The following is a 12,917-nucleotide window of genomic DNA, read 5'->3' as shown; positions in this document are numbered from 1 at the left end:
CAGAGAGAGTTCCTGACGACAGTCAAACAGACATTGAGATCATTGAGGTTGAGATCCCTATGGAACCTGTACCCATGATGGACTGCGCCCTGCAAGTCACAGAAGAAGACATCCTCCGGTCTATGAAGAGTCCGGGCTCCGTCAACTCAAACCTCCATGAGGAAGATCTCGTGTTGAAATCCCTGGGACAGAACCCGCTACCTGAAGAAGACCAAAATCACAACGTAGATCTCATGGAGCATCCATTGAAGATTTTGAGTCAAAGCAACTTGACCGTTGTGTCTACTTTCACTGGCAAGTTCATTTCTAATCTCTTTTTGAATACCTTTTAGTTTTTATTAAATTTCTTATAGGGAAAACACATTCTCTTCAATAGTTCAATGACCTATGGTCTTAGAGGTAAGTATGTTTTTCCACTGAACGTATGGATTTTAAAGTACCTATAATTTGTTTTCACTTCCATTTCAGATTCCCTCTCGGTTACCAATGACTTGGAGCGATTATTTCCTCATCGTACGACAGGGCGTGCCTTTGCAATGTATCCTTGGTCTTCCTCACCCTTCCAGCCTAAAGAATACTATGCCAACCTCACCAAAGGTAAGAATCTGCAGATACAAGTTTGTATCTAACGCACTGAACAAGTTTTCAACAGCACGATGGGGATAGCAGCAATATTCCATTTTATTGGTTTAGTCATTAAGTGGAACCTTGATTTGCTTTGCTTAAGGCTTAAAAGATCATCCTCCCTTTCTTTTTCAGTGAGCTCAGAAGCCCTGTCCAGATTGGATGAGCTACATCGGAATCGCTACCAATCTAGGTGTCACTCGAGTTCTTTCAGCGAAGCAGATGTCCACAGCGATGTTGATAACTCCAGTGTAGTCAGTGAACCTGCATACTTTCCGGTAAGTCGGAGCAAAATTAGAATGAGGGATGGTGTTAAGAACAATATACGAGTAGAAGGTTTATTTGCCAGAATCAAAAAATAAGAACCATCAATACTACGTAAATACAACATACTTATGTAGGTCATATGGGACAAAGATCGTGGAAAGTCCATTCCATTAATTTTCAATACTTACGTGGGTCCTTTTGTACCTATATATTGTGTGGTGTTTGAAATCTTAAATACTCACATTTTAGTAATAATCAACATTTTGAAATCAAGTCTGATCTGCTATACAATTGACTTCAATAGGAGATGACATCGACTGAAGTATTTATGCTCTTCCGTTCACAGGGCTCTGACATGAACAAAACATTCTGTGATAATTGCCACTCCAGTTTATCCTGTTTCTCCAAGAAATTTATGGATTCTCGGACCCCCCACTCTAATATGTCTCGACATTTGTAAGTAGCACCATATTCATTAGAAAACAGAAGGGGAAGGGTTGCTCTTTATCTGTTGGTAGATCCAAGTTGGCTCAGATAAGTCTTTTTTGGAGATGAAATCCTTTGGACGGATTCCATCCGTTCTAGGCTCAAAGAAAGGCTAATTGCAGACGAATACCCTACGAATCCTAAAAAATACTCAAGTATTTTCTCACAATCTACACGTATTATTTCTCTTCTTTATCTCTTGGTAGATCCAAGTTGGCTCAGATAAGTCTTTTTTGGAGATGAAATCCGTTTGGACGGATTCCATCCGTTCTTGGCTCAAAGAAAGGCTAATTGCAGACGAATACCCTACGATTCCTAAAAAATACTCAAGTATTTTCTCACAATCTACACATTATCCTGTTTCTCCAAGAAATTTATGGATTCTCGGACCCCCCACTCTAATATGTCTCGACATTTGTAAGTAGCACCATATTCATTAGAAGACAGAAGGGGAAGGGTTACTCTTTATCTCTTGGTAGATCCAAGTTGGCTCAGATAAGTCTTTTTTGGAGATGAAATCCGTTTGGACGGATTCCATCCATTCTAGGCTCAAAGAAAGGCTAATTGCAGACGAATACCCTACGAATCCTAAAAAATACTCAAATATTTTCTCACAATCTACACGTATTATTTCTTCGCCCCTGAAGAGCGAAGAGTGGGGGTGGCGGCGCCCAAAATGTTCGCCTTTGATGCCATCTTCTCTGATGAACCACAGGTAAGCTGATCTACGCCACTCTGAGCACTGAGAAAAAAACTAGGGTGCCGACAGCCTAATCTGGTGACTGGTTCCAGCATTCTAATATTGAACTCTATATTGGAAAGCTCAACACTATAATATTAATATAGCATTCTAACAGCCTAAATCAGGGGGTGTAACCCATTAATAGAGTTCTTCCACCCTAAACTTGTGGCACCTTGTCACCATTTGTTTTTTTCTCTCTCAGTGAGCTATTCCGACATCAAACTTACTTTTCCTTAATAATTTGACATCATGTTTGAATGATACTTGGGTTTGAAGATAGGTAGGTTCTGGAAACAAGGAGATTTCGAAATTTCATTACTTGCACTTTTTTAATTGATATATCTAATACCTCCTTCATTTTTCCTGACTTTAATCTTTTCTGATGGTGAGCCTTAGTCTAGACTTTTTATTAGTCTGTTTTCTCCGTTTCTTGACGTTAGATGGTATTTTCGGAGCCTAGTAATGCCAGTTATCCTTAGGCTTTTCCAACCTGTGTTATGGTTATTTGCTATTAGCAATATCCGGCCTAATATACGGTGAATACCTACCATTTATTATTACTTTCCTTTGGCCGAGATTATAAAAACAGCTGTCTTTTCTAATTTGCAATTTCTTTCCTCTTTGTTTCCCCAGAGTGAGATTTGCACCTCGGCATTAAGTGATGTGATCCAGGCTGTTATAAGTGGTTCAGATGGGTGCTTGTTCTGCTTTGGTCATGCTAGGTTAGGTAAGTGATCTTAAAATGCATTTTAATATTAGTAAACTTTCTCAAAGGCCATTGTGAAATCCGGCCTTAGTAGTCAGGTTAGATACATACATAGGTACCTATACCTAGACCTACATGGAGCTAAAACGACTAGCTCAAGATCGGAATGAAAGGCGAATAAAAACCAAACTGCTGTTGCCAACCAATTGCCAGATTGTAACCTAAGAGAGAGACTTACGCTTACGTTAAAATATGCTCTAACCTGGGAGTCAACTCGATAAAACTACTATGTATTTCATAAGATCATAAGTCGATCCTTGAGAATTATATTCTATTCCACCTTGCTTTTTCCCTTAGGGAAGTCCTACACAATGGTGGGCTCACCCCAGTCTTCGGCCACGCTCGGTGTTATCCCGAGTGCCATCAGCTGGCTCTTCCGCTGCATTTCGGAACAGAAGCACAAGACCGGTGCAAGGTTCTCGGTTCGAGCCTCCGCCATCGAAATATCCTCGAGCTCGCAGCACGTCAAAGATTTGCTGTCCACGTATTCCAATGGCAAGTTCTTCAGACTTTGTTTTTTGAAGAGGTTTCATGCGGAGGAAGATGAGGAAATGCCCTGCCCTGTACCTCCGCCCCTACATAGTAACCTGCTCACCCTGTCCCGGGACTCACTGTAAGTAACCACAAAGGGATACCTATAGAAGAACCATTCTTGGGAATTATGATGACCTTCCATGTATTTAGAGATTTTAGAGGAATTGTGTCCAAAAATGTCCAGTACTGTAGCAGTTTCCAATTTTTTCCTCGATTATTTGTAACACTTGGAAAAACCTTTTCTCTTTAGTTAATTCCATCGAGTTCAGGGAAATCACGAGTAGTTTCTTTGGTCACAACTAGGTTGTAGGCTATGTGGGTACAACCTTTTCTCTTTAGTTAATTCCATCTAGTTCAGGGAAATCACGAGTAGTTTCTTTGGTCACAACTAGGTTGTAGGCTATGTGGGTAGTGGACCTTGTATATTTTCAGAATAACCCGGAAGAAAATCATCATTCCTAACGGGAGGTCTTATGACAATTAGAAAAGATTTCCCAGCAAATCGAATTGATATTTTTACGCATTTACTGTAGGAAGACATTTTCAAATATTCGACGTAAGGTATGTCTGCTTGACCGCGTAATTGCCTATAGGTTTATTAAACAAGATACATATTTACCTATTCTTGAAACAATTAACACGCAATTCTCATTAATCGATCCATTTCATCTGTTCTAACAAGAATCTTTCTTTCTTCACAGTATATCGAACAAACGGAATGACAACTCATCGCTCTATTCCAACTCAAATGAGAGACTGCACGATCCTGGTGGCACAGGGAGCATCAAAAGTTTTCGCAACTTTGGATTCGGGAGCGGCATTCAGTATTGCAAGAACGATCTGGAGACTCTCGAGCAATATTGCAAGAACGATTTCAATCAGTCCACCTGGCGGAATGATCGTCTGGAGCAATTGAAACGGGAGAAGAGGGCCTTGCTGATTGAGCTGGCGGCTACCAAGACACATCTGTCTCAGTAAGTAGTGCATATTTCGTATGAAATAGGTAATTACGCCCTTTGAATGGGTGTTCGTTTGGTCAATTTACTCGGCACTTGGAAATCGGACGACATGCCTTTATTATAAGACAAACGAGACTGCTATTAGCGGAACCCATGTAACCCATAATGACTACGAACACTAAAGTGTTACTGAGCCATTACATCTGTCTGACTGGTGGGTATATCAACTTGTAATTTATTTTCTAGATGACAACTTATAGAACACACCGCGTTTTCTAAAGCAACAAGCCGTGGATTCTATCAAAGTGTTTTACTATTTGTGTGCGAAACTAATACCTACGTGTCGTAATTTATCATCTACTTTTCTTTCTGGTTCTTGTTTTTACAGAAGTGCTTTAATTAAGGAAACGGTAACTAAATAGTCGCTATGAGTGGTTGTCCAGCTACTTACCTGGCTGTTAGCAAGAACCCTAGAGGACAGGTCACAAGAATGCTTTCACGGTAAGTTACAAACGTTAGAATCAGAATCATAGTAGTGGTGGACAGAAGTTGATATCTATGTACATCTTCTAAATGTATTGTGTGCATGAGTTGGATGGAAAAATTAAAATGTGATGTAGGTAGGTACCTATTCTTTCTAAGCAGAGTATTATGTACATCTAGATATCTGACTGTATATTTCCTACATTTGACCTAATGCTGAAAAACCTTAATGCTTTAGCATAACACAGTTACAACCTTACTTTGAAAATGTTCTCACACCAAAGTCATTCTCGGGTTACACCACTGTTTCGTCAGTTGCAGTTCATTCGGATTTCAGCATACTGAACAGTCTGAATATAAGCACTGCACTCTGCCAGCAATTACTTGCTTCAGTTCAGACTTTCAAATGTGCTCATCACAATGCTCTAATTAATTTGAGTAAGAAGATTATTCACATTACTACCTGGTTTACGGCTTATTAATGGATCCTTTCTGACAGTGTAAATAAGGTAATTAAACTAATTAAGATTGCCTTATTCCTTATTGGTTATTGGACATTCAATGTATAGTTGTACCTATAGACCTTAGTCCAGTACTTACTTACTTACCTTAGGTACTTTCCGTGTCCATAATCCAGTGATTCTTTGGAGTGTCACCCTGGCCTAGCATATAAGAGGGGTTGGGTTCGATTCTTGGTAGCTCTACATATCTAGTACCAGCTCATTCAAATTCTCTGATACCCTTAAGTTTTCAAATCAATATAGGTAATGCTAGCAATGTTGCAAATATCGCAATATGCATTGAAGATGAATGATTCACAATAGAAGTTTTGTAGGTATGTACCTATCTACATATCTTATAGGTACCTATTGTGAAGATTTGTAGTAAGTAGGTACCTATGTGATACGTGACATTATGAGTTTTTTTGTGGCTCCAGATACCTATTAGTAAGTCCAGAAACCTATCTACACTGACATAGGATCCTACGTCATTCATACAGTAATACCGACCTAGAGATGAACTATAGGTAGATATACCTATGCACGTAGATGACGCCCATATCAGCTGATGAATAATAATTTACACATGTCATAATATGGATAGAATTTTGTAAGTAACAATACCGTCAGTAGAATTTGAAATAGATAGCATAGTTTTTATAAATGGTAGGTATAATTTAAAGTGCTTTATCTAGACATTCTACAGACTATCGATTCCGTTGAAGTAGGACAAGTGGAGTCTCATTGAAATTTAGATCGACACTCGACGGTAAAGAAACAAGATGGATTAATGGCTTGCATAGGGCGACGAGTACGTACCTACGTAGCCAATCATGAGAGGTTTTGAGATACAGTTATAAAGGTCAACTTCCCTCAACTTCTTCAAAATTTGGGAGAAGATGCTTAGCTCTCTCCTGGAAGTCGAGGACGCTAACTATCGATTCCATGGCGACCTTAACAATTATTTTTCAGCCTCCGAAAATGTTTAGAAAACCTTGTCAAGGTCAATATATTGGAACCTAAATACTCCATTTACTAGGCCACCTGTATAAAAATACCTACCTATGTAGGTAGGTACCTAGATATATTCTCGTACCTAGGTTTAGATATTTCTAGGTAACAAACTCATCTGTACCAATTGACTAGTTGTTCCTATTGAAACACATCATATGTAGATAGTTAGAAATGTTGTATCTACTCGTATCTAGTATCTAGCATAGAATATACCTACCGTACATAGTATGTACGTATTTGCATGGGTATTTATCTATTCTGTTTTGCATAGGATTTTCACGAAATGCTTGTCACAAATGTCGTTCCCTGCTTAATACACTACGCTAAATTTAATGGCTTGACTTGGACTCGAACCACCAACCTCCAGATTCGAAGTCCACCGCGCTAACCACTACACCACTGAGCTTTAGTTGGGATTGAACCAGCTCCCTCCATTTACCTACCAGGTGAGGACTCAGATTTTAAGGTGTGTCCAAACAGATAAAACTATATTAGCAAGGCGGTGTAGACGAGTCGATTGATGTCGATCAACTATGTGTGGACACAGCTTTAGATTTCAAAATAATAAGTTACACCGGTAGAAGAAATTAAAGAAAGAATTGAACCCGTGTTCTCCAGCGTGTAAGCCTAGTGTGTTCCCCACGTGGCTGCGAAAGGATGCTAGCTCATAAAGATATACAATACATATGGGAAGTCAATTTTCTCTAACTTTCAATTGAACCCGTGTTCTCCAGCGTGTAAGCCTAGTGTGTTCCCCACGTGGCTGCGAAAGGATGCTAGCTCATAAAGATATACAATACATGTGGAAGTTAATTTTCTCTAGCTTTCTCTCGTGCCAGGGCAACAAACAAATTTTCACTCAACCAGCGTCCCACAATAGAAGCGATAAAACTAAATCAAAGTTGTAGTTACTGTCAAGATAATGAAAACAATTTACCAAGCAGTCGAACAAGAACTTGGTGGAAGGCACAACATATCGTGTGTGCTTATCAGACCGAAAACCGAAGAACGAAAACTTCCATCATTCTCTCATATTCGTTGAAAATCGTTTGGTATTGTAACTTCTGGCTGAGGAATCTGTCTAATTTGCAAAATTCACTTGACCAAAATTTCATAATTTTCAGTCTTGATAAGGTCATAAATAATACCTAGGTATATGTTATAATTATGTTATAGTTATTGGTCATAGACCTATTAAGACCGGCCACTCACCTTCAGCAAAAGATTCATGCAAAATTGAACGAAGTGGTTGGCCTAACAACTTACATGCTTACAACCTATAAGGCCAATTGAACTCAGAAGATCTGAAAATCTGTAGATACTGACATTCTCAAGCTGCATTCCTTTGTGTTCTCACCTGAGATATTGGAGATGTCAAACTACAAAAGATTCATGCAAAATTGAACGAAGTGGTTGGCCTAACAACTTACATGCTTACAACCTATAAGGCCAATTGAACTCAGAAGATCTAAAAATATGTAGATACTGACATTCTCAAGCTGCATTCCTTTGTGTTCTCACCTGAGATATTGGAGATGTCAAACTCATTTAAATTTATGAAGCACACAAGTTTTTATGGCCGGTTTTAATTCGTATTTTGACAGTCGTAAAAGTAAGTGTTGAAGCTTGTAAATTCTCCTATACTTGAGTATAGCGTAGCTATACCAAGTTTTGAATCTTTGACGAACAACTTTCTAACTGTGGGATCTGATGGTATCAGAGTTTAGAGTATTGTACCAAGTTTTGAATCTTTGACGAACAACTTTCTAACTGTGGGATCTGATGGTATCAGAGTTTAGAGTATTGTAAGAAGTTCCAATTACAAGGAGCTGCCAATTTTAGAGTCTTTGATTAATTGAACCTCAAGATCTGTCTGTCAATATCTAGGATCTAGGTATTAACATTGTGTTAGGTTAATAATTTTCTACAAGAAGGTCCTAAACACATGTTGTTTCCGAATTTTACAATGCCCCTGTGCTCGGTATTTTTTACGATTTCAGCAATAGCTGGGCTCTGAACAACTGTTCGTAGCGGATACAGGAAAATAACCCCCTCCTTATATTTAAATAGAAGCATTCTACTTGAGATTCGTTTTATATTTTGAAGTAAAGTTTTCTGACCCTCTTGTTCACTGAACCAAGGACTCCATAGTGAGACTCCACCTTTATCCTCAGTTGCACATACACATGGAATAAGCTAATAGGTAGGTATGTAGATGTACGAGTACTTGTACCTAGTGTTTTCAAGATTTTCTGCTCAAACTACTTGCCATGAATAAATCCAGCATTACCTATTGATTTATTGTATCATAGGCTCTTATTGATTCCAGTTTAAAATCTCTTATACCAGTTATGGTAATACCCATCTCGGTGGAAAATACAAATGTTTTCTTTTAACATGTTCTCATCATCATAATACTTATCAGCTTTTCCGTGGATGTTCTATTTATATGTACTTAGAGACCTAACATGTGATTACAAAATTATAGGTAATACCATATTTATACCTACTTACCTAGTATACAGCAATTCGACCAGTCACATTTTAGAAGTGGGCATACTCCCAAATGGTGATCTCAACAAAGATGGTGTCATGGTTACAAAATGTATCTCCCATCTTAATAGTATCCTCTGGTATCGTAAAGCTCTGTCCTCTCCTTGTTGATGGTTCTTAATAATATTTACCTATTGATTTATTGTACCATAGGCTCTTATTGATTCCAGTTTAAAATCTCTTATACCAGTTAGGTAATACCCATCTCGGTGGAAAATACAGATGTTTTCTTTTAACATTTTCTCATCATCATAATACTTATCAGCTTTTCCGTGGATGTTCTATTTATAGGTACTTAGAGACCTAACATGTGATTACAAAATTATAGGTAATACCATATTTATACCTACTTACCTAGTGTACAGCAATTCGACCAGTCACATTTTAGAAGTGGGCATACTCCCAAATGGTGATCTCAACAAAGATGGTGTCATGGTTGCAAAATGTATCTCCTATCTTCATAGTACCCTCTGGTATCGTAAAGCTCTGTCCTCTCCTTGTTGGTTCTTAATAATACTATTTGTAGGCAGTGTTGATTTTGAATGTTGGTCAACTATTTGGTCTAAAAAGTGACATTGTCCTTCAGCAATTTTGTTAAGAAGCTCTTCAGAATTTCACCAGAAAAGCTATAATTAGGTACCTATGTACATAATATTCTAAGCGGTCTTGGCAGATATGTAGGTATAGTTCTTAAAAAAAACGTCTGGCCACTTTACTGGTTAGTGACTTGTAACTTGGTAGCTTGGTACCCTGGACTGTTCGAGGAAGATCTTACATTCGCCTATAATACTAGCTAAATTTCCCATTTGTACAAGTAGATCTATGAAACACGAAGATATAAATAATATTGTGTTGTGTTATTGTGTAGATACCTACCAATATTTTTTAGCTTCTATAAATAATAATTTCTCGAGTATAAATTCTTAATCTTAATTCTTTATAATTTTCCAATAGTTTTCTAAGAAATATAAATAATATTGTGTTGTGTTATTGTGTAGATACCTACCAATATTTTTTAGCTTCTATAAATAATAATTTCTCGAGTATAAATTCCTAATTCTTTATAATTTTCCAATAGTTTTCTAAGACATCTATTACTAAATTTATGATTTTCTTCAAAATTGATTCATCTTTTACGTGAAACCTATTTTTTCCCCCCTGAACACAATAATAATTTCACCGTTTTCAAGTGTACAAAATCAACCAACCAAGCCTCTATGCATTCAGTGTTTTTAAAAGTTCAATAATCTTCAAGATATTTGTGGAATTTGATTCTGTTGCTGCATGGAATAACAGTGATTGGGCTTCTCTTTGGAATAAAACGCAGTTCTTGGTTTTTGACTGTAAGTTGTGTTGATTTAAAACTTGTGAATTTGCTGATGAAAAAAATCCGTGAGAAAATATTTTCTTATTCTTTTTTTAGCGGTCGATTGTGAGATTTTTTGTACCTACATATTTGGGGCTCGGCTGTTGATTAGGTATTATCCCAATACACATATACCTAGTTGGTAATAACAGTGATTGGGCTTCTCTTTGGAATAAAACGCAGTTCTTGGTTTTTGACTGTAAGTTGTGTTGATTTAAAACTTGTGAATTTGATGATGAAAAAAATCCGTGAGAAAATATTTTCTCATTCTTCTTTTAGCGGTCGATTGTGAGATTTTTTGTACCTACATATTTGGGGCTCGGCTGCTGATTAGGTAGGTATTATCCCAATACACATAGGTATACCTAGTTGGTAAAAAAAAGCGATCTTTCGTTATTAGGTATGTCATACTGTATTGGCATAATTTTATTTTTAGTGGACACACGGATAGGTGTGAATATATTGTATGTGGGTACATAGGTAGATAAGTTAGTATTAATTGGTGGATGTGCCAAATTTACGTAACGAGGTATAGCAACTGTCCTAACCCTCGCTTCATGTTTGGTTCTTTTTCTTCCTAAATGTTGGTGGATGTCTCAAATTCACATAGCTTAATTGGAATAGTAACAAGATAAATATCAAGGAGGAGACTGTACTATCCAAAGACAACAGCTACCTGAGTGTGTTCAGTGGAGGTGTAGATTTAGCAGCTGCTTCTAGTCCAGGGGGTGAGAACATCTATGATCAGAAGAGTACTTTAACTGTATTTGACACTGAACTTCACACTGATGATGGCAACTATGTATGTATTGTAGAGAATAACGCAGGACGGACTGAGAGAGCGATCATTGTTGAGTTTAGTGATGCAGGATTTGCTGCAGGCAGTTTTCAAATGAGATCTTTAATCATCGCTCTGTTCATCATCGTGCTGATGATAGCATTCGGCATCCTTGTCATCAAACTAGTCAATAAAAACATCAGCAACTCTATTGTTAAGAATTCAACTAGTTCTGTAGGGTCTGTCACTAAGAACAACAGCCTTTCAGATACAAATTATGACAATAACACTGAGCTACCTGCCAGACCTCCTCTACCCAAAGACTTGGACTTGCATAACGCCCATGTAGTACAATGTGCTTCAGATCTAGACCTGGTTAGTGCTGCAAGGTACAATGAGTGGCAACAATACTCTACGCCTGAGCATTTCAATAGGTCCAAGAGCTCTTCTGGATTTTATGATCCCCATGATATGTTGCCAATCATAAATCTCTCAAGTCAGGCATCCAGTAGTATCCAGGATTTCCCGCCAGACTTTGGCTTACCTGTTGTCAATGATTATGACAAAATACCCAGTGCTAAGACGTTGCGTGTGTGGCAGAGAGGAGTTCCTGTGTTACCTCAGTACACCCCAGGCAAGCGGAGTATTATTTCCTTCAAAAATAACCAGGCTACCGATGTATGATTTAGTTCAAGTACCTATTTAGGTACATACTTCTTGTAGTCAATTTCAAAATAGGTCTGAGGAAAAGGTCATAAAGTTACCCCAAATTATGAGCCTTTTTGCCTTTTCATCTTGTTAAGAAATATTTACATACTTACTCTTTGTGTTCCTTATAAGCTGTCTTTGCGTTGCTAAAATTTTAATATCAAACATGCTTCCCGAAATCCTGACACACTCAGACACATAAAAATGGATAGAACCAATACTGGCTGATTCGCCGACGCTTTTCCTACTTTATAGGTATTTATAAACTTTTCTATTATTAGAAGTTTAGCTATAGGTGCCATAAACATCAGACCGAAGTACTTTAGTACCTATATAGTTAATATTTACCTTTAGGTACATGAACTTCAAAATATCTCGTTATGGTGATGGGTAACTACCTATTTATATATATTTTTTATCTTCCCTTTTGTCTGAAAGGGCTTGCTATGCAATACAATACATTCATTAGTGGAAGGTATAAAGAATAACAAGATACGTATAATGCTTGTATACGTATCTTGTACTCATAACCTACCTTCGTCAAATTTAAACCATCATTTCGCTTCCTAAATGGGCCTACTCTGTGAGTCAGATCCTAAACCTTTTCTTCTCTACCTAGTAGGTAGAGGGAGAGTAATCCATTGAAGAGAGTAGTTCTTTTTTATAATTCACTCCATCTTGGAAATCGATCAATAGTCTCCCTTGAGGACTACAAGTACCTTAGTAGTTGACTAAGTACCTGAGTCTTACACGAATAAGGATTTCAGCAGTACCCACCTGGCTCACGAGTTTTTTGTTTTTGATAAACGCGAAGGTTTGATTATAGGTATGCCTGGACTGAGGCTGTCTTCTGCTCTGTTGCTCTACTCGTTCCTCTCTCCAGCTCTCTAGCTGCTAGCATATTCCCATGTACCCGTTTTGCTGGTTTAGATTTTGATTCTCAGAGGCGGTGAGAAATTGAGCGAGTAGGTATTTCCTTGTGTTACTTAAAAATTAATTCGAATTATGAAACGCATATTCTAGTAGTAACTCCGCGGATACCTGTGCTCTAGGTTCTAGGTTGTTATTGTTGTTTAGCCCGAAGGCGTGTGATATGTGACTGGAGAATTTCATTATCAAGAAGAGATTCCTAATGCG

At 37.8% G+C, this 12,917-nt stretch overlaps 2 protein-coding genes across 2 annotated transcripts in view; both read left to right on the top strand.

Annotated features, from left to right (window-relative positions):
• The window catches only part of LOC103512467 (kinesin-like protein GA13060), a 55,280-nt gene extending 50,401 nt beyond the window's left edge, over positions 1-4,879 (top strand). The window contains 10 exon segments of the mRNA XM_026825924.1: positions 4-294; positions 469-597; positions 760-902; positions 1,238-1,347; positions 1,584-1,603; positions 2,025-2,092; positions 2,753-2,846; positions 3,183-3,498; positions 4,121-4,393; positions 4,767-4,879. Coding sequence (XP_026681725.1) covers positions 4-294; positions 469-597; positions 760-902; positions 1,238-1,347; positions 1,584-1,603; positions 2,025-2,092; positions 2,753-2,846; positions 3,183-3,498; positions 4,121-4,393; positions 4,767-4,800 — 1,478 coding nt within the window. The 3' untranslated portion in view covers positions 4,801-4,879.
• On the top strand, positions 4,806-12,094 carry LOC113468771. The gene is made up of 2 exons (XM_026825923.1): positions 4,806-4,859; positions 10,905-12,094. Exons 1-2 carry the CDS (start codon positions 4,806-4,808, stop codon positions 11,754-11,756), a joined length of 906 nt encoding a protein of 301 aa, XP_026681724.1. The 3' UTR covers positions 11,757-12,094.
• The last annotated feature ends 823 nt before the right edge of the window (positions 12,095-12,917 follow it).

Source organism: Diaphorina citri, unplaced genomic scaffold, assembly GCF_000475195.1.
Source record: "Diaphorina citri unplaced genomic scaffold, Diaci psyllid genome assembly version 1.1 scaffold841, whole genome shotgun sequence".
In the NCBI taxonomy this organism is placed as follows: domain Eukaryota; kingdom Metazoa; phylum Arthropoda; class Insecta; order Hemiptera; family Psyllidae; genus Diaphorina; species Diaphorina citri.
The sequence above is the reverse complement of the archived record's forward strand: the minus strand, read 5'-3'. Positions and strand labels throughout refer to the sequence as shown.